Source organism: Pleurodeles waltl, chromosome 9 (assembly GCF_031143425.1).
Source record: "Pleurodeles waltl isolate 20211129_DDA chromosome 9, aPleWal1.hap1.20221129, whole genome shotgun sequence".
NCBI classification, from domain to species: domain Eukaryota; kingdom Metazoa; phylum Chordata; class Amphibia; order Caudata; family Salamandridae; genus Pleurodeles; species Pleurodeles waltl.
The window spans coordinates 383,448,664-383,471,545 of NC_090448.1; the positions used below are offsets into that span (position 1 = coordinate 383,448,664).

The window sequence follows — 22,882 nt, forward strand, 5'->3', positions numbered from 1 at the left end:
GGAGTATCACTCCCCTAAAATTTTTGATTGGGGTTCGTAACCCCCTAAAATCCTCACAAACTTCACAATTCATCTGCGGCATAAGCTGTGCAAGCCTGAAACCCTAACTTCACTCATACTGTCACTAGAAACGCCAAAAACATTCTCACACCTCCATTTCCTCCATTTGCAAGCTCCGAGATTCCGGGAAAGTCATTGGGGATTTAGGGCATCATCATCTCTCCAACTTGTTTTATCAAAGAAAATTCTAACTTGACTCCGTCTATTGTTCGGATGGGGTCCCAAAGGGCGAAACCATCAATCTCTGCTACCATCTACTGATAGCGCGTCCAGACTTTACAAATTACTTGTACTTGGACACGCTGGAGGTCGGTGAACCTTTTAACCGAGTTGGGTTCTCCTCATCCAAAAATAGTCGGATCTCTCAAATCAATAATCAATAACCATTATAATCAATACCCACTACTTAATTAATAGATCAAAACGACACATTAGGAATCAATAACAATCAGTATTTTGACGCACCATGACCTTTCAGTCATGAATAACCACACCAGTTTATTGAAAGTAAATGAATTTATTTCCCTATATTAACAAAGCTAGCACAATATAAGTGAGTCTCAAAATCAAATGGTATACATATACAAACATTACTAGCTGTCCATAGCGACGGAAGAAACGCAATCTTCGCAAAATCTGGATTATAATGCACTCGGTTATAGCAATGCAAATCACTAATATAAGCAACTGAATTTGACTAATTGCATACATCGGTCAGCATAACAAGATTTCAATTTAGCATGGTGCATCAAGTGAATACCTCAACTAACCTCTAATTAGCATTGGCATGTGGGGCTTTTTGCAAAACGAATTTAGTCAACACAAATTTAGAAAACTTCTAGCTTGGACCCTATCAAAATAAGCAGTTGGTACTTAGGAAGGAAAACACAATGCATAATACAATTATCCTTTCATATTTACCAAATACAGTCAGCATTCAAGAAAAATCTTCGTCCTTCAGGTACCGGTTCGATCAGCATGGGGCAGATTTCTAAGGGGCGAAGTTAAAGCAAGTTTTCCTTGCGGCAGCAAGGAGAATTGGGCAAAAGTTACTGCATGGGCAGGACGGGGCAAAATTAAAGTTAAAGTCTCTAGAGTGAGAATTCTTTAAAGTCTCTTTCTCTGCGACAGAGAAATGGCATCAAAGGGTTCGTTCCAAAATGACGTCTTGAATCAGGCTTCAAAATGGCATCGTAGAAAATGGCTGACTTCTCTTTGTCCGATGGGTTTAAGTAAGAAACGTTCCAAATTCTTCAGGGTCTTCCATTGGAGGGTTCATAGGGTGGCTTCCTTTTGACCAATGAATAGTGTCTTTCTCCTAGTACTCATTTATGCATAAGGTGTCCTTGGAGCCTTGGAACACAAGTTGCAACAAAGTTTGCCAATTAATTCTATATCAGAGCTTTTATTGTCTGCACCTGCAGAAACTGACCTTGCTTCAAAGGGGATGAAGCTAGCCTAGCATGAAACCTTGAGATAAGTGTATTAGTCATTTCTACTGGAAAAATACAACCTTAAAGTAAAATAATATATCTTTGTTAGTACAAGTGAAAACCACGCAGTTAAATTTGAGACCAGACAACTAGGCCAAAGCCTCTGTTAAATTTAAGCTAAGCATAAAACAGTTTCAACAAGAAAATCATAGAATACATTTACAATTATGACGGATTACTACATTTGTCAATTCTTCATGATTAATTAAGCTTGTTTATAATAATGGCGAACTACCTCGTGGGCACAATTTCCCACGTACATTATTTTTCTTTGCTAAAATCACACTACTTTATACGATTTTGTTACATGATATATGAATATTTGTTAGCCTCTCTTTTTCTGCGTCATCACCAACACCTCAACAAGGAAGTGTTGCCAGCCATCTTGGGACTCACTTCTGCAGAGTCCCAGAATAAAAAAAAAAAAAAAAAGGAAAGAGGCCAGGGTAGGGACATCCGGACACCCTAGCTCTGGTGCTGGGGTTCCAGAGGGATCCCGCCAAGGCTAAAAAGGATTTTTTCTAAAAAAAATCTGGAAAATCCACAGATCTGGATCCGTTGATCTTTATGAGTTAAGGGGAGGGGGTGAATCCCCCTGACCCCCTCCCCCAGGGCTTCTCTAAGCTCCAGGGACTGCCACCTCCCTTTGACGATCACAATGTAAAATGGAGAGGGGGCCATGCGGCCCCAGCGTCCTTGGGACCACCACATCCCCGGGGCAAAATACTGAATTAATGTGGGGGAGACCATAGGGCCTAGCCTCGAGCCCTGGGGACCGCCACCTCCCCAGAGTAAATAAAAAATTAAATGCAGGGGTGACGTGGCACCCCCACAGCTCCGGGGACCGCCACCTCCACAGGGCTTTAATCATAATTAAGGGGGGAAACGTGTGGCCCCCTGCAGCCCCGGGGACCGCCACCTCCTGGCTGAATCAATAGAAGGAAGGGGGTCCGTCACACTCCTGGGACCCTGGGGACCATCACCTCCTCAGGGAAATCAGGTTGCAGGGGGGCCCCTCAAGGAGCCAATGAGGGCCCTGGGGACCGCCCCCCCAAGGGCCGGCTCCTGCTATGTTCTGGAGTGCACACTCCTGGGACATAGTTGCTTGCTTTTGCTCCACCAAGCAGAAACAAACAAACTCTGCTTTCTGCAAGTGAGAGCTGTCAAACAGCTATTGCTTGCAGAAAGCAGAGTTTTCATCTATTTCCCTGTGCACGAATATGTGTGCATATAAAGCAGCTCCCTCTATGAGAGAGCAATGTTTCCTCTGTTGCCCTGCCTGCAACTTGCGGGCAGGGAAACAGAGAAAACTTTCGCTTGCAGTGAGGGAGAACAGTTTGACAGCTTTACCTCACTGTGAGCGGAGTGTTTGCAGTGACTTGGTGGGAATTGTGAAAGCTCCCGCCAAGTCACAGCAAACAGCTATGTCCCAGGGGTGGGCAACCCGGGGCATAGCAGGAGCCGACCCTGGGGGGTTGTGGTCCCCAGAGCCATTAATGGCTCCTCAAGGGGGGCCGCGGGGCTACCTCTCCAACATTAATAGTCCCGGAGAGGTGGTGGTCCCTGAGGCTGCGGGGGGGCCACATGTCCCCCCATATTAAATTTTAATTTCTGTCCTGGGGAGGTGGTGGTCTCCAGGGCTGTGGGGGGGCCAGGTGCCCCCCGCATTAGTGTGAGAGATGTGCCCCTGGGAGGTGGCAGTCCCCTGGGCTGCGGGTTGGCAGGACAGCCCCCCATTAGTTTGAGAGATGTGCCCTGGGGAGGTGGTGGTGCCTGGGGCTGCAGGGGGCTGGGCACCTCCCCTGCACACATAAACCTTTTAGCACCAGGGAGGTGGTGGTCCCAGGGCTGCTGTGGGGCTGGCGCTCCCGTATTACATTGAGAGATGTGCCCCTGGGAGATGCTGGTCTCCAGGGCTGAGGGGGCCGGGTGGCCTCCCCACATCTATTTTGTATAAAGCCCCGGGGAGGTGGTGGTCTCCGGGGCTGTGGGGGAGGGCATGTGGCCCCCCGAATAAAAATGGCAATGCCCCCAGGACTTAGCCCACCCAGGGGCTTCAGATTTAATAAGCACGGGAGAGTGCACCAAAATCACAAATTCATTGCGAATTCATGGCAAAATGTTTTAAATTACATTTATTTTTCCCTTGGGGGGGTCCCTCTGGGACCCCACTCCAAAGCTAAGGGATCAGGGTGTCCATTTCCTCCCCCTTGTCTTAGTTGTTAACTTTTTTTGAGGGGCTCAGCTGAAGGCAGGCCCAAGATGGCTGCCAACTCTTTCTGGTTGAAGTGTTGGCAGCAAATCAGAACTGATAAGGAGAGAAAGCCAGGGAATCAAGAACATATTTGTAGAAAATGCCACTCTCCTTTGTATAGTACAAAAAATTAATAATAATCCAAATAAAGAGAAAAAATATATATATATTTTTAAAGACTGAAAATGTTATTCTTAATACTGATAAAAGAAGGAAATATGAAAAACCTAAAAATTTTAAACACAAGACGTGACAATAAACCCTTACTAAAACACAACATAAAGACTCAAGACAATCAAACACAAGACAACAAATTAGACAAATTCAAACCCCAACCTATATACAATAACACATAAAATCCAATTTTTACACAATCACAAAAAAAAATTCAAAATCAAAATAAATGATTCCTAACATAATATATCACCACTTATACAGTATATTTATGAATTTTCCTTCCAAAGTTTGGCAATGATGTAAACTCGCTATGCTTATAGGAGTCTTTAATATGGATTTTCCTTCCAAGGTTCGGCAATGATATAAACTCACTCTGTTTATAGGAGTCTTTGCCTCATGATACAAACATAGAAGTCTTTAAATAATCACTGTGTGATTCCACGTAAGTGAGAGTCTATTCAAACAGCCACAAATGCATATCAGGCTTCACTTGCCCCAATTCCAGCACAGTTTTGGATGTAACTCACTGCGACAGCCTTATTTCTCGTTATTAGATGTAACTTGCTAAGGTAACTTTAATACTCGTTTGAACATAAATTTCACGTGTCCATTGCCCAGGTTCCAACACAGTTTAGATGCAATTTACTATGCCAGCCTTAGTATTAATTGCCGACGCGCATGTCGGTGGATCCCACAAAATACTGGTATTATAAGCCACCTTCCTCAGAGCCACACATAATAATGTACCATTGGACTGGAAAAATCTATACATGGAACAAATAGATCACAAAGGTATTTAATTTTAATTATTATCTTACACGTCTCGAAACATTTCAACTAAGTTCATACCACCAAGTGGTCATAGCTGTAATGTAATGAAAGTGCCTCCCATAGACCAGAGACCAATAGGTACCACAACCTGAGAATAATAGAAAAGAAAAAAGGAAAACTAAACAAGATTTTCCACCTATATAAATAGATGTAGATAGTCCGAAATTTGCACAGACCCAATAGCCAAAAACACCTTGTTTGATGCCAGAAATTACTAACAAGTGTGACACAAATTAACCTAATCACCTCTCTAACATGACTACACGCCCTCCCTAGAGGTGTGCACCCTATCCAAAGTAGAAAAACTGGATTGCTTCCTCGTGGGCTGAAAACATAAAAAAGGGCAAGATTGAAGAAACCTTTCCAATCAGTGTTGAAGATAAAACTAATTATTGGCCAACTGTGACTCAAGCACTATCGATATAAAAAGCCAAACATAGCCATGTATATTAAACTATAGGGTTTAAAACTTACTAAATGATATTGCCAGCTAGACTTGATCCTCTCAAGCAGAACACCGCTTCGTATGCGTCGATGATGTAAACCCACTCAAAAGAAACATGTACCAAAACCATGTTGGCAACATATTAACAAAAAACAGAATTCCATGCACTAACATCGAAGAGTTTTGCTTCACTAGTATCAAGATTCACTGGGGCATAGCCACTGCTCTTCGCACTCCAACCTGTACAAACTCAGAAGAGGGGACTCAACAAGCCCTTTAAATAACTGAGTTCTCAAAAGTCAAGAAGTACTCAACTGAAAGTCCTCATTTTTGAAAATGAAAAAAAGGGAAAAAGGAAGAATATTCAACCTAAAAGAAAAATAAAGAAACACCAGATTGCCTGGAGTTTAAGAAGAGAACCACGCCTACATCAAAATAAAGGTGGATGCAGAACCCCTAAGAAAAGATATGAGAAAACCTCCCTACTGTCATACAATTAGACTACTACTATCAAACAGCGTGTTGTAAAAAACTGTAAAAGAATTTTCAACTGATCGCATTCTGCCACGGTATGTCCTCATTCAGACCTTTCTTGCACGTATCAAGAAAGAAAATCCCAAAAAAATTCAAGTTTTTTTCCTTTTCTCCTCAGCATCTTCCTCATCGCTAGATATGATCTTTTCCAGGATAGTCCATTTGATGTCTCCTTCTTTATGCTTGTAATCAAGCCAATGCGAGACCAGAGGGGCATTATGTTTCTGAGTCCTACATGCTGAGCTATGTTCGTAGTATCTAAATCTGAACTCTCTCGCTGTTTCACCCACATATCCCAATTTACAAGGGCACAAGATTAGATATACTACGTTCTTAGTTCTGCAGTTAGACATATTTCTAAGTTGAATGTTTTTGTTGTTACAAGTAATAATGCTGGATACTATAGCCCCCTTACAGGCTCCACATGTGACACATTTGTGGTTGCCCCTAATAGGTTCAGCACCACAAATTGATTTTTGTATCGGTTCTGTCTGAGCTCTCATGGCTGATTTAACCAAAATATTTCTTAAATTATTGTTTCTCTTGAAAGCAAAGATTGTTTTTTCAAGTGGTTCCATATCTACTCTAGAATTAAGAATATGCCACTGGGAGTTAATGATTCTCCTAATTTTATCATTGATATTTGAGTGGCGAATAGAGCATACCAGTCTGTCACTGGCTTTCTTTTGATTTTTCTGAAACATTGCCAGTCGATCATAATATTTGGCTCTTTTTTGAGAGCCCTGAATTAATTTAGGAGGGTACCCTCTGAGTAAGAATTTCTTAGCTAGGATGTTGGAATGTTCTATGTAGTCAATCATACGTGTACAGTTTCTTCTTACTTGCAAGAATTGGCTGAATGGGATATTCTGCCTTTGGCTGGTAGGATGGTAACTCGTAGTGCAGTAATGTAGTTCTGGCCGTAGGTTTAACATAGAGGGACACTGTAAGAACTCCCTCTTTCTGTGCAAAGCGTATATCTTAGAATTCCATCGTATTTCATGTTACATTTTAAATTAGTATCACAAAGATTCAACCAAGTGAAGAACTCATGAAGTAGTTCCACTTGCCCCTTCCAAACAAAGAACACGTCGTCTATGTATCTTGACCATCTTGTAATGTTCTCGTAGAAAGGGGCAACTTCATTATAAATAAATTTTGCTTCAAAGAGTCCCATATACAGGTTGGCTACGCTTGGTGCACAGGCTGCTCCCATGCTGACTCCTTTAATTTGATGGAAGGTGGTCGAATTGAACTCAAATAAATTGTTATAGAGGACTGTCTCAAGGCAGTCCTCAATAAATTGTTTAAGGGTGTTAGATTGCATGTTGTATAGACTTTGTTTCACACATTCTAAGGCTTGTTCTTGTGGGATATTAGTATATAATGCCTCTAGGCAAATCAGAACTGTGCATTTCTCTGCATGAGCTCATCATTTGTGAATCCTTCGCGCCTCTAGATATCTATATATCTTTTTCTTTTAATATCTCAAAAACTACTGAATGGATTTACACTAAAACAAGAAAAAGGCTTCTTTGTAGACCAAAAGCTATCCTTTCTGGCAAATTTTGTGTTTTTCCGTTCAGCAGTTCGGGCTGTAGTCAAGTTCAAAATCCCTATAAGAATTACCATGGGAAATGCAACTTTTTTGACTCCCCCTTTTTCTTGGCCCCCGCTTGATGGGGCAAGTCAAAAAATACTTTTTCTCTGGAAACATGGTCCTAACTATAACTACCTACTGCGGATATATACAACCATATATAAATATATATATATATAATGTATGTATAGCTGTGTTTGGATTAACGTAACAAAATATTTAATTACTTTACGTTAAAAAAAAACTAGAAAATCACTGGGAAAAAAGGTTACAGGGACGTTATAGTTAGGAAATAGCATTAAAAAACCATAGAAATTCACTAAAAAAAAACAAAACATTACAGGGACGTTATAGTTCGGAAGAAGCATTGAAAAATACCTTAGAAATTAATTTAAAAAAAACAAACGTTACAGGGACATTATAGTTAGGTTCAGATTTTACATGCACAAAACTATAGAAATTCTGCAGTTACAGTTATCTCAAGAAACTATAACTCATGCCCTAAAGTATCTATAACTTGCGCCCTCGCGGAAATGCGGGAATAGGAGTGATCATGAAGCCAACCAGTGGTAAGCAATGGGTGGGCTCTAAGCCCTCTTTTAGCTAACAAAGGAGCTCATTTACTAATAGGTGGTGCAGCATAGTGCTGCGCCACATTTGGCAGCGGGGCACTGCGTCACTTTAGAAACGCAGGAATGCACCGTATTTAATACAGTACCGGGTACCCCTGCGCTTTCTGTAGTGCTGACGCTAAAATTAGCTGCGTAGCGCCAACACAAACAACCTTTCACCATAGTGCAAGGGTGCCTGCGTTGCAGGGAATTATTGTTTCTGCACATGAACAATCATTAATGGCATTTTGCTCTTTCTATTTATGCTGTAATATGCAGCACACATAGGAAAAGAAAAAAACAAGGAGAAATAAAAATATTTCTCCTCGTTGCCCATGCTAACACCACCCATATGGTGGCATTAGTTTTTGGTGCTGCCTCAGGTTTACAAATCCTCATAAATCTGGGGCAGCATCAAAATGCAATTTGTGTTGCAGTGAAACGCCCACAGCCACACTATTGCACACCCCTTTCAGGCGAAATGATGAGTGTAAAGGGGCCGTATTTACAAAGTGGCGTTAAGCCACAAAAAGTAGCTTAATGCCACTATGTAAATATGGGGCAGGGCAATGCACCACTGATATGTTGGTAAAAGTGACGTTCTGGTGGCGCAGTGCCCTTGTAAAGGAGAGCCAAAATGTCTTGCAAGCAACAGCACATGCACTGTCTCAGGCAAAACCTAGCAAAGGTGTGGGACAGTCCACCTTAGCCTGGTGCCATGCCCCCACCCCATAAGGAAGGTTGTAGGAAAATGCCTCTTTATGAAATGTTTGCCGCCCTACTTTTGCCTGGTTTCTGGTGCAATTTCGACTAAAAGTGTACTGGGCCCCTGCTAAACAGGTTCCCAGTGCCAGATCGGTTCCCTAAAACTGCACAGTAATTTTTCCCAATTGGCAAACCTTTAGCTACCATGTTAGTCCCTAGTAAATGGTACCCCTGGTACCTAGGGCATGAGGTTCTAAAAGAAGGCCCTTGAGGGCTACAGCACAAATTGTGCCACCCTCAGGGACCACCTAACTAAGTGCACACAGTGCTGTTTTTACAAGATGCGTGTCTTGGTGCAGAACAAAAATGAAAACACAACATGGCACACAGCCTGTGTGCCCTGTCCCCCTTATACTGCATGCAGTATATGTAAGTCACTCCCCTAGCAGGCCTTCCAGCCCTAAAGGCAGGGTGCATTATATTATATGTTAGGACATACCTGCGTGAGAAGATATGCCCTTGCTATGTCTTTCTTGATTGTCAGACATAATAAGTGAACAGTGAAGCCATTTTAAGTACATGTGTTGGACACTGGTCACTACGAGTTCCTCAGCCACATGATGGCTTCACTGCAAAAATGGAGATGTTTGATTGATATCAAACATCTCGTATTAATAAACCCTCACTGAATCCAGTGATGGATTTATTAATACATGCACTCAGAGGACACCTTAGAGGTACCCCCTGAAAACCTACAAACTCTAAGTGTGGGCCCTGACTAGTCAAAACCAGTGCAGCCTCATTAGACAGATACAGAGTTCTGGCCCCCTGAGGATACAGCCAATGCTCTCGAGGGCTCAGAACAAAGGCCTGCTCTGGGCAGAGGTGTGACCTCCCCTCCCAGGCAGGGTGGACATTCCAGGGAGGGGGCTTCAAAGGCTTTGCCAGCTTTGAAATGTGTCCTAGGCCTCTCCAAATGGTAGAGAAAGCCGACCCCCAGTTCCTGACCCCACTTTTGGTGGCATGCCTGGCAGGAAAATTAAGTAAATTAGGAGGTGTGCCCTCTACATGCCAATCCCACTCCTAGGGGGGACGAGCTGAACTGGACACTACTTTTTAAATTCCTTCATCTTGTATGGAAAGAATTAGGCTAATAGGATTAGGGCTATGCCACTTCTCAAAGGAAGTGTTCATAGGAAGGGTGTAGTCAACCTAAAGTTGAGTAGCCCATTGGCTACCACCTGAAACTCCTTGTAACTCCCCTTAATTCAGTATTTAAGTGATGCCCCTGAACCTTAAAATCAGATTCCTGTCGACCTAAGAAGAGCCTGACAACATAGAAGTCACCCCAGCAGAGAAGGCTGCAGACCCTAGCTGACTTGGCCCCTGCCCTTCCGGCCTGTCTGCACCCTTCAAAGAACTTGCGCCCAGAAGACCATTTGTCCTGCAGCCCAGCAACCTCCAAAGCCTTGGGAGGAATGCCTGCCTTCAATAAAGACCAAGAACTCCCGTAGACAGCGGACCTGTCAAAAAGAAACCATCTCTAAAGAAGAAGTCCGCCTGAGGAACTGCAAAACTGCCACCTGGAACCACCTCTGCACCGGCGCCCACAGCTCGAGTCCAAGTAGCCCACCAGTTCAGGGAGTGTTCTTCAGTGCTTCTGACCAAGAGTCTACCGCGGGCTGACCCCTGCCAGACTCCACAGCAACACCTGTAGCCTAAATCAGAGATCCTTCTAACTGAGACCTGCCCGGTAAGTTTTTTTGCCATAAGACACCTTTGCACCTGGAGCCCCTGGGCCACGGGGAGCTGGACCGTCGGTGTCCCCATGACCCCTGGCATCTCTACGTATGTGGGCAGCTGTGGGTTGACCTCTCCCGGCCTCCTGGCCAGAGTCTGCAGCCCGTTTTTGAAAGTGTTCTCCTCCGTTGAATAACATTGGGCACCTGATGCTGTATTGGCACTCTGCACCCGGCTGCCCCTGTGCCGCTGAGGGTGTAAGTTTGGTGCTGCCTTGTAGTCCCCCTTGTACTTACCTCAACTCCAGGAGTTCGACCCCTGACCCTGCTTTACTCACCTGTAAGCAGTGCTTTAGCAGATACCCCCTGTCTCTATTGGATAGCATTCGGCGCCGAACACTGTGTTGGCACTCTGCACCTGGCCTACCCTGTTCCGCTGAGTGTATTGTGCTACTTTGTGGCCCTTCCAGTGCTCTCCTCAATCCCTGGAGACCAACCTCTGACACCTCTTGTCCTTACCTGGGAGCAGCACGTCTTCATCCCCCCCAGTCTCCATTGATTAACATTGGACACCGACTCAGACTTTGACCTCTGCATCCTGCCTTCCCCATGCCAAAGTGGGTGCACTTTTGGTGCCATCCTGAACCTTGCCTAGTGCTAGTCTACAACCCTGAAGACTGGAATTGTAAGTCTTGTACTACCTACAAAACCGCATCCTTGTTTTCCTCCCATAGGATAACATTGAAGACTCTGAAAATTGCACTGTCGATTTTTGAAACAGTAAAGTATTTTTAATTTAAAAACTGCTTACCTTATAACGAAGTTCTTTAGTTCAAGGTGTATATAAAAGCAGCTGTTTTTTTTCTAAATTTATTTATTCTAAGATTGTGTGTCATTTATTGCGTCTGTGAGTACAACAAATGCTTAACATGACTCCTTGATAAGACTAACTGCTCGCTCACACTACCACAAAAAGAGCACTAGACCTATCTATTTCTGCCTCTGCAGATTTTTGGGGATCCACTGTACTATCTGCACACTGTACCTCATTTTAGTGCACTATATAGAGAGCTAGTGTCCTACAGGGGTAATATAGAATTTCTGCCACCCCAGGAGGCACCTTGGTGGTTTGCCCTCAATCTGCTGTCCTGACAGACAGAACACTCACTAGACACTGGGGAAAAACAGGGAAGTGAGGTGGCCTAACATGGCAAAGGGCCATGTCCCCACCCCAAAAAGGAGCAATATGGTCTTTCTCCCCTTCCTTGGAGTCAATTTTGAGGGTTTGCCCCCAGTCTACATCCTACAGAGGGTAGAAAGCACACTAAATGTACCAGAAAATATAAACAAAGGGGTGGGGGCAGTCTACCGAGACATAACACCACATCCCAACCTCAAAAGGGTTAAATACAGTCTCTCTGCCACCGCTTGGAGGTAGATTTCCAGTTTGCCTCTACTCTGAACACACCACTCCCCACGGGCGGCAAAAAGCCCACTAGGCACCAGGGAAACTGTAAAAAAATAAAGGGTGGGGGGGATAGGTGGCTTCTCTGAATCAGGGTCTGAGGATATTCTTCCCTCAGGGAAGCAGAATGTCCACTAGACACCAGGGATTTTACAATGAGGAAAAAAGAAAGAGGTGGGTTGTCCCACCCTGGCATTGGGCAAAATGGGCAACTCAAACTTACTTCTCGTCTATGGGTCAGATAGAGGGTTTGCGTACAGGGAGACAGACACCCCACTTGATACCACAGATTTCAAAATAGCACCAAAACAAACAAATGAATGGGGTGGCCCAACCTGGGATCGGACAGTACGCCCACCCCAGAAGGGGAAATCAAGGGGCATATTTATACTCGGTTTGCGCCGGAATTGCGTCGTTTTTTTTTACGCAATTCCGACGCAAAACTAACTCCATATTTATACTTTGGCGTTAGACGCGTCTAGCGCCAAAGTCCATGGAGTTTGGTAATTTTTTTGCGTGGACACCTACTTTGCGTTAATGATATGCAAGGTAGGCGTTCCTGTCTAAAAAATTGACTCCGAGGCATGTGCGCCGTATTTACACTCCCGGGCAAAATTCACACCCGGGAGTGGGCGGTTAAAAAAAAATGACGTCCGGCCGCTTTTGCGCCGTTTTTTAGCGCCTGTTCAGGGCAGGCGTTAAGGGACCTGTGGGCTCGGAAGGAGCCCAGAGGTGTCCTCCCAAGCCCCCAGGGACACCCCCTGCCACCCTTGCCCACCCCAGGAGGACACCCAAGGCTGGAGGGACCCATCCCAGGGACATTAAGGTAAGTTCAGGTAAGTTTTTATTTTTTATTTTTTTGTGGCATAGGGGGGCCTAATTTGTGCCCCCCTACATGCCACTTTGCCCAATGACCATGCCCAGGGGACATAAGTCCCCTGGGCATGGCCACTGGGCAAGGGGGCATGACTCCTGTCTTTGCTAAGACAGGAGTCATTTCAATAGGTTTTGGGAGTCGAAAAAAATGACGCAAATCAGGTTGAGGCGATAATTTTGCCTCAGCCTGACTTGCCCGAAGCTCCATATCCCCCTACGCCGGCGCTGCCTGGTGTACGTCGGTTTTTTTCACGCACACCAGGCAGCGCCAGCGGCTAACGCCGGCTAACGTCATTGAATAAATACGGCGCCCGCATGGCGCTTCAGAATGGCGTTAGCCGGCGCTAATTTTTTTGACGCAAAACTGCGTTAGCGCAGTTTTGCGTCAAAAAGTATAAATATGGCCCCAAGTCTTTCTTCCGTACCACAGATGGTGATTAGTTCCAGTTGGGGTGGATGCCCCTAATCTACGGCTGAGGATGTTGGGGGTTGGAGTTGAAGGGCCCCAAGACACCAGGGACTTTACATTTTAGATAGAGACAGATAACGATGAAATCAATAGAAATGTTTGCCCATGGATGAGAGGTAGTGGGTACAACACTCCCACTGGGTTCTGATTCTGATGTTCACTCTTTGCTTGGACACACAAATCACATTTCTTGGCCTATGGTATGACAACTTTTCGCAACAAAAGTCACCAAAAAGTTGTACAATTGTACAATTGCCAGTCTTGGTGAGTCCCAAGTGCATCAGCTTTCAGATATTTACTTTCTGGACAATAGGAGATCTCAAACTGAAACATGGTGCAAAAGAAAGTCCATCCAGCGTGCCCAAGATTCTTAGGATCAATCAAGACCATTACTTTATATATCACCCTGTCCAGATAGTAGTACCATTGACTGAATGCCTTCTTGATGGCCAGTAATTACCTACCATCGATTGTGTAATTTTGTTTTGAGGGAGAGATTGTCCTAGAGAAGAAGGCAATAGGGTGCAACTCTTCAGTATCCAAATGTCTCTGAGACAGAATGGCACCAGTGGCATAGATTGAACCTTCAGTCTGTACAATAGAGGTGGGTTCATTACTGGGAAGCCGTAATATGGGTGTGAAGGTAAACAATGCCTTTAATTGCTGAAGGCTTCTTCTTCACTTCCCCATTGGAACTTGGTCCCTGCATTCGCGAGGTAGGTCATGAGCAATAAAATCATCCTTAAGAAGTTAGGAATGAAATGTCTATAAAAAAAGCAAAGCCCCTGAACCTTTGAATCTCTTTAATCTTCATTAACCTTAAAGGGGTGCATCTAAACGCCTTGTTCAGAGATAACAATGCCCAAAAAACTGAGCTGGGTTTTCTCAAATTCACATTTCTTTAGTTTTCCATAAAGGGAATGCTTCCTGAGCCCAAACAACACGAAGTAATATTGTTGTTCTTCCACAAAATTAGTGTAAATAAACATGTTGTTGAGATAAATCACTACATATTGATCCAGAGTATGCCTGAACACGACATTTACTAATTCCTGGAATAAGATGAGGCGTTACATAGACTAAAAGTCATGACCAAATAGTCAGAATGGCCATACCCCGGTTTTAAAGGCAGTCGTCGCCTCTTCGCCTTCTCCGATTCATACCAGATTGTATTCCCTGTGCAAAACCAATCTAGGGAAGATCTTTGCGGCTCTAATTTGACATATTTAGACTGAAATCAAAGGTAATGGATGCCACTTGAGATCATTAATGCTGTTGAGGTCACACTAGTCAATATAACGTCTGTAAGTCCCACCCAAAGTTGGAATGATAAAGACTGTGATCCGTGCAAGAGAAGTAGAGTGTCTGTTTCTCTAGGTTGTCATCAAGATATTACTTAATGTTTGGTCTTTGTTGACTGATAAAGTATAAGTCCTTCCATGAGGAATCACTTTCCCAGGATCCAGATCAAGTGGACAATCATATTACCTATGGCGGTAGGAGAGAAGGGGAGTCAGCATGACCTTTTTTTTTTAAAGACAGCAACAAAGTCTAAATATACCTCTGGCATTGCAGATAACGCGATTGTTGCAGATAACAATCGACCCCCCCCCCCGTTGTAATGCCAAGCATGTGAGGTTTTGTTGTTTCTGAAGACTTCTTCTCGCACAGTACTCCTTACCCAGCAGTTTTTGGATGATAATTCAACGATATGGGTCTTCCAGTAAATAACGAGATTATGAATTCGAAGACACGATGTTCCCTGCACAGTGGGAAATGATGGGGCATCAATCAAATCGATAATCAACGATTCCACGTGCAGTCAGAAATGGGTAGAATGGGTTGTGAGGCATTATCAGAGGTTAAAGGTTCTCCAGCTATTCCTTGAATAGATTCTGAGTAACTTTGTTATGTTTAGGTATTTCTGCCATTCTATGGGATTTATAGTCCATAAAACAACCATATGGTCCACAGATAATTAGAGCTAAAAAGGCACATGGCCTAATAATAACTTCAACTGGTAAATAGTAATGTACACTGGAAGGTGCAAACTCGTTTTTCCCCAGAAAGGCCTGCCCTGGGTTTGAGAGTCAAGGACAGGCGCTGTAGTTTTTCTGCAACTGGGACAGCTTCTTACAAAATGCTAGTTTAACATAACAGAGACATGGCCTCTTTTTATGGTGCTAATTCTTCTCTTCTTTGGGTAAGGGTCCTTTCAGATTTTCAATTTGCATTGCTTCCTCTAATATTCACTCTGTTAATGGGTAAACTTCAGTTTCTTCAAGAGTCCGATGACAAATCTATCCCCTTCTTTTATTCTTCTGATGTCACTCCTGGGCGTCAATCTAAAGCATTAAGGGCCAGATTTACTATAAAGTGGCACAGCACATAAACAATCTACAAGGGGATTTGGCATTTTTATGTGTGCTGCAGAATCCAAATCCTCATTTTTTTATAATGTTTTTTTTATATGTGCATGAAGGGACACCTTCCTGCACATAAACAATCATTCAGTGTCTTTTGCTCTTTCTATGTGTGCTGCAGAATGTAGCATACATTGAAAAGCAAAATTGAGGAAAAATAAAAGTATTCCTCCTCATTGTGCCATACTAACGCCACCACTGGGGAGGTGTTAGTTTTTGGCACTGCCACAGATTTACTCCTTCTTATAAAAATGTGGCAGTGTCAAAAGCAATGGGTGTTGTGGTGGAACGCCCATAGCAACACCCGTTGCACGATACTCTGATCCAGAAAACTGCTTCGGAGAGGCCCACATTTACAAAGTAGCGTTAAGCTACAAAAAGTGGCTTATCACCACCTTGTAAATGTGGTGCACTGCACAGCGCCACTGGAGCTTCACAAAAAGTGATGCTCAGGTTGTGCTAGGGCCTTGTAAATCTGGCCCTAATTCTATTAATGCTTCAGTCGTTGTAGGTCGATTTACTGCTAGTGAAAACGCATCTTACAATTCTTCCTACAGGTCTTGTGAAACATGGCTGCAGCGGCTTCCTCCATCTGGCCCAGTCTCTGCTTTTAATTGATTGATCTTGCTCACATAGAAAATTATACCTCGAGTTCCCTGCTTTAATGTGAGTAGATAAACATGGACAGACTGCAATGTGTATTTTTGAGAAAAAATATGGAGAATGTTGAATAAAGTCGAAAAAGTACCTTAGTAGTTGCTTAGCTCTATTAATTAAGAGTGTGGCCAGACTGCTCTATATCTAGTGTTTTCTGCTTCGGCCATGGCAGAGATTTCAACAGTGGTGGCTGCGCAAATCTCAAAGAGGGGGGTGGAATAATAAAGCAATAAAAAAAACATGTCCGCCGCCTGCCGCCTCGCTCCACGCACCATGCAATCCTGGCCGCCTCGCTCCACTCCCCCGTGCAATCCTGGTGCGGCTCTCATGCTACACCCAGCATGAGAGCAGCATCAGGATTGGTCTGAGTGGCTTGGTCTGCTGCTCAGACGGTTCACGGGAGTCTGTGCTGTTTCTCCAACCCAGCTGTGCATCACAGCCGGGTTAGAGAAATCTAAGTGTGTGTGTCAGTTTGGCCGGCCTAAGACGGACAGCCAAACTGACATGCGCACTTTTAAGTGCGCTCACTCCACTCCTCCTCCCTCCTCCCATGACCCAGCCCCACCCCTCCCTGCACATGCTGGTTCAGCTAGGAGCTGAAAAATACAACAATAATTATTGTTTAATTTTCCAGCTGCTGGCTCAGAGCCAGTGGGGCAATCCTTCTTAGCCATTGCGGAGTAGCCGCCTCTGGTTTTCAACTGCACCTAAAGATGGGTTTGGTACTAGAAGAATAATTCAGCATTCCCCACATAAGTACTGTCTGAGAGGTGCAATGGTGGAGTCACCTCCAAGATCAGTCCGGAATGGGGAAGTAGGGGTACACGGGTAAGGGACGGTGAGAGAGAAGCACACCACATCGAGGTGCACATCGCAGGAGAATCCACATGCATGCCTGGAGTAGCTGGCATAGTTATAAACGATCTCACGGTTGGGGGCTGAAGGCCTGTAATAACAAGAGGTACAATGATAATATAAATGGATAACACATAAAGGCATACACAGAGAGTGAAGGCAACTGGCACTCACTATGTACTTCATTGGAGATTGCATTAAGGCACCCCAAAGGCAACAGGAAATACCACGGGCCCAGAAGCACCAGAAGGACAGTCAGGCAAAGTAGCTTTAGTGAAGAAACCAATTTGAATAAGGATCATAAAGTGCAGGATTCTAATAGAGCAAAAGAGGCATGGCAAGAAGGAACCAGGGTGAACACAAACTCCAATGAGTTGACAAACTAAGGGAGAGCAGGAGCAATCCATCAAAGTGAATGATGCCAGGCACCCTTATGCTAGTTGGAAAACACCCTTTAAGATGTGGCTCGATCCACACTGTGACTTAGCAAGACTTTTCAAAACCACAAATGCGTCTTAACAATGCATTCCTTTACCACGCAAGTTGTTACACTGACTTGCCTGAAGGAAAGCGTTGTTGGACTTTGAGTCCAACACTTTCTTTACTGTTACCAGACTGGAGTTGGAATACTAAATTAAACTATTCCAAAGTCCAAAGATTTTCCCGAAGGCAAGTCGTTGTAATGATGTGCTTGGTGAAGGAATGTGTTATGAAGACACATTTGTGGGTGGGACTGTGTTGTTAAGGAATGCGTGATAAATGCATGTGTGATTCCAACAAACATCCATACTAGTTATTTGCCATTTTACAGTAACCAGGAGGTGATGTGCTCCCTTTCTTGGCCCTGACCAGGAAATGCATGTTCATGGCCGTTTGTGTTTTTGTGTGAGCCAACTGCCAAGACCAGGCCCTGGGGTGGAAGGCATAAGAAAGGTAAGCCTGTGAGTATACAATGAAAACAGCAGTGTAGGTTCATGGGTATACAGTCAAATCAGCAGCATAGGTCCCTGGAATGGAATTAAATCAGAAGGGCAAGTAGGGGGTATACAATACAATTTGCAGTGTAGGTTCATTGCCATATGGTGAAATCAGCAGTGTAGGTTTCTGGACACACATTGGGAGCAGCTGTGTAGATACTAGGGCATTCAGCTGAATCAGCAGTGTATGTTCTTGTGCAACAGTTAAATCAGCAGTGTAGATCCCAAAACTACAAGGGAAGTTCAGTGTACATAAAGCAAAATCATTAGTGTAGGTAGGTGCTTGGGCATAGAGTGAAATTAGCAAAGTGGGGCCTTGGGCAAGCTGTAGAATCAGTCGGTCATTTACTAGAAATATGATGGATTCAGCAGGTTTATTCGCTGAGGATGGAATTAGCAAAACAACTGTTGGATATTTTTTAAGAATTTTTTTTCATTTATTTTTTAACTTTTTTGTAATTTATAATTTGGTTGAGCCTCAACCAGGCTACCTACAGGTCAGAATCAGCAAGTCAGGTCCCAGATAGGGTAAGGATCCAGGGTTTGTAACAAAATAAGGAGAGCGCATCCACAGGCATGTAACAAAATCAGAAAGGTAGGTACAGTGCACATGGTTGAGTCACTTTGGCAAGTCCATGAATATTTGGCAAAATCATTACAGCACGTCTGTGGTTATGCAGCGATATCAGCTTGGCATGTCCTTGTGTGCGTGGAGGAATCAGAACGGCAGGTCCAGTGTATATGGTTGAATCAACAGAGAAAGTCCATGAGTATATGACGAAATCAGCACAGCGTGTCCTTGGGTATGTGACGAAATCAGCGCAGAAGTTTCCTGGAAACAGCACAATGGCCAGGACAGGGCTCAGATGGATGGATCAGCATGGCAGGTCCTCGCTATGTAAAGACATCAGTGAGGATGGTCCTTGGACAGAATAACTCTCTCATTCTTGGATATACAGGTTACTAGATGAGGTGATGTCAGCAACAGGCCTTGTCTCCAAGACTATTGGCTTACTGTAGTGAATACAGAAAAGAAAAGAATGAGAGAAGGAAGACTGGAGTTGACAGAGTGTGAAAAGCGGAAGGAGTGGGAAAGAGACAGAGTGAGTTAAAAGTTAATCAATACAATTCTTCACCCCCTTTTCTACATAATCTGTGGCTAGATATTTAAAAAAATTGAGGGTCACAGAGCCAAAGTACAGGCACAAGAATGTGACAGGGTACAAGCAGGAGACTGTCCATACACAGGTTCAAAGCCAAACTCACTTGCTTAGTATCCCTGCATCAGTTCCTTTTTGCCTATTAAGCACAATCGTACACAAAAGCAGGCATAAATGGGAGGGTCGTATGAAGGCTGGAGAGACTGAACGACTAGGAGAACAGAAGTCCCTGCAATGACTGATTTTACTCCTAGACTCAGATTTACTCATTTTTTATGCAAAGCAGCAATACACCAAGCTTTGCTGCTCTGCCTTGCATAAGAGAGAAAACATCTTTTGTGCTGAAGCTCAAATAAGACTGCCTTGCATGATGCACAGCCAGGCACCATGATGCAGAGGTGAGTGTACACTGTCTAGCATAGAGACTATACTGGAGGCATAGTCTTCCATTAAAAACTCCTAAGTGTAGACAAACTCAGCAGGAACCCTTGCATTGGATGTCTGCTGAGCCCTTCAGAAGTGTGGTTTGGTTTTCTTAGTAAATGGTGCTTTTTGCCAACATGGATGAGTAGTTGCATGGATTTGCCATGTTAATACCACATTGATACAAAGTGGAGTAAAATGTTTTTTTGCGCTTGGAGAAGTACAGCTTTCCAGTGCAAAATACCTTTTGCACTGGATGTAAGTAGCATGTGCTGGCTTGTGTTGCGTACGTGCAAGCATGAAGGCTTAGTACCTTGTGGGCCCATGTCCTTAAGTTTCATTTGTTCATAAAGATGAAAAGATTCTCAGGCATAAACTGAGGATAATAGCTGCAACATCCAGAAGTGCTTAAGCCCAGACTATTTTTCAGCATGATCTAGGTAAATTCAACACCTGCTGTCATTCGAGGCATAATTTTAAAGAATCTGTAAGGTGCAACCCAAATAGCTGCTTGCAAATCACATCAGTGGGTGCACTTCTGGAATGGCACTGCAGAGAATCCATCAGGCCCTCGTACTGTAGTCCACTTTTCTATTTGCACTTTCACTAGTCTGTATTGGACAAGCCACACAAGGGACCTCTTAGCCATGTAGCAAAAGATGTAAATACCCTACATGGGTGTAATCCCTGGATGCCATGCTCATGAGAATGGCATCTTACTTAACCATAAGTGTTGGTAGCTTTATCTGTGTTCTCATAGTGCAAGTATCATTTCAATTCAGTGATGTAGAGTGGTAATACGTCTTCTTTTTCCCTGTACAGCTGATGTGTGTGTCTTGGCAGTTAGACAGGCAAGCTGCTATTCACATAAAAACATTGATTCCACACAAAGTGAGCCTGGAGAGGTGGGCTAGGTGTTAAGCTTTGTGTATTGGGTTCCTCCTTCAGCATGCAGAATTCATATTGCACCTCTATTAGTTCACACTAAATTATTTACTGTGCAAGTGGGTAGACCTGTAGCCTAGCCAAAGGAAATCTAAGGCAAGATAACACCTAAAAAACAAATCTTGGCCAGACATCACTTTCCTACTTTTGTTTATTTGAGAGGCTAGAGTGAGAAATTTAGTGAATGATACAATTGGAACTTTACGTCCCTCTCCCTTGAGAACAGAATGTCCCACAATTAGATTGAAAGAGTAAAACTGGATTACGGATGGGTTACCTTAGTTCTTTCACAATAAGAAGAAAATTAATCTATTATTGGTGCATCTTTGCTTCACTTTAGGTTATAAAATCCTGAATTTGATGAACCATTAATATTATTTCACCTGGTGCGTTCAGTAAATGTGACCTGGCTCTTCTACACAGCCACTGGCCTTATCTAGTGAAACCAGCAAGCTGACAAGGCATACTCTGGTCTCCTCAAAGAAGGGCACAGCAATGTGGAAGTACTTAGAGTAGAAACCTGCCACCTAAGGATGTCATTCACCTGGAGACAAAGAAGAAATATTGCTGAGAGAATTCACCCTAATTAGAGGAGTTTTCAGTGTGCTGGGTAGAGAGGACATTTTGCCTCAGACATGAGGTCATTTGAGAGCTGTATTCTCCAGAAGACTGCTGTTTCTCTATTAATAATTGATGCTAAACAACTTTGTAAATCATGCCTCCATAATTGTTGGAGAGAAAAGTCTAATCCATGTCCTTCAGTGTCAGTAAATTAACTGCAGCACAATAATATCAGAGGCTACACAATGTCTTTATTTCGCTGCAAAACAACCCCATTTAGGGTTTGGTAGAGCGGGAGCCCTACTGTGAGTTGTTTGCACCCCCTTCAGAGCACAGAGATCCCTGCCAGGCAGATGGACTTCCAATAGGGTGGGACAGACCATGGCATTTGTCCTTCTGGGGCAGACTGTCGGCTAATGTCTAAATGACCCCCTAGAATGTAGCAGTAAATATGTCTTACCAAGGGTCAGTGTGCCAACAAACAAGGTTTTCAGAAGTAAAAACAGTGAACATGCATTTCTGTTCTCTATGAAATCTGGCTGACCTGGCCAAATGACACCATACTCCAGAGCTTCCTGAGTTTAGGTCATAGAGTAGGTTTTTGCTGTGGGGTTGTGTCTTGTTAGACATGGTTGGTACTTAGGCATTTTACAATCTACACAAAAATGATCCAGATTTTTTTTTGTTACATGCAAGAGTCTGGACATAACCCTCCTTGATCACAAATATTCCAGCACGTATTTCACTCACATAAGATAGTCCTTTTGATTTGATGTTGAGTGTTATCTCGTTTAGCCCCTCTTGATTTGATATCAGTGTTATCCCAATGAGCCTATAATAACTTAATGCAGGCTAACTCTAAAAAAGTGTGGAAATCTCAAGAGCATCCTCAAAACAAGCAATGAGAATGAAAAATATTATCTGTCTTTTTAGAAAATCTTCACATATTAAGGAATCCATACATAAAGGTAGGTGGAAAGAACGATTTTGGTTGAACCAGATAAAGCTCTGCATTATTTCGTTTAGTCAGCTCTTTGAAAATGAAACAAGAATCCCAATCAAGTGCCTTCAATGTATTTATACTTTTTAGAGATGCAGAATTACATTTGGGTTACAAAATCTTTAAATGTTTTTGGCTTAAAGAGGAAATTACCATTTGAGACTTAAATGCTTGATTCTAATCTTTGGTGCCCACTTACAACCCCTGAACAAAATTACATTGGACTTGACTACGCGGTTTAGTGAAACCCTTTAGTTGTCTTTACTAACACGACATCTAAAATAGTAGAAACTGGTAATTAGGGCTTTAAGCTTGCGTTGCCAGCACGTACATTAACCTATTCGGATCCTTCTGCTAAGTGAGCTATTATTAGCAATTCAAACAGCAATGGAGTTACCATTAGGAAAACTGTGCCTCCCGTTTTCTCACCCAGTCATTTCACCTGCTAAAAGAAACAAGCCACTATGTGAAAACAAAGATTGCTGCTGGTATTTCCCATTTGCAAGTGTAAGACTTGAAATGCCCTTGTATTCCCATACCCCGGGTGTGCCAATACTCACAGTATCCATACTTATAAGTGCAGCAACGTTGATGCAGGGGTCCAGCAGCCATTATATTTAAG

General features: G+C 43.4%; 1 protein-coding gene across 1 annotated transcript in view; it reads right to left on the reverse strand.

The window, feature by feature from the left end:
* Window positions 1-18,584: 18,584 nt before the first annotated feature.
* Window positions 18,585-22,882, reverse strand: part of MAP4K1 (mitogen-activated protein kinase kinase kinase kinase 1) — a 539,453-nt gene continuing 535,155 nt past the window's right edge. Inside the window, exon 32 of the mRNA XM_069206994.1 lies at window positions 18,585-19,185. Coding sequence (XP_069063095.1) covers window positions 19,113-19,185 — 73 coding nt within the window. The 3' untranslated portion in view covers window positions 18,585-19,112. The remainder of the gene's footprint in view (window positions 19,186-22,882) is intronic.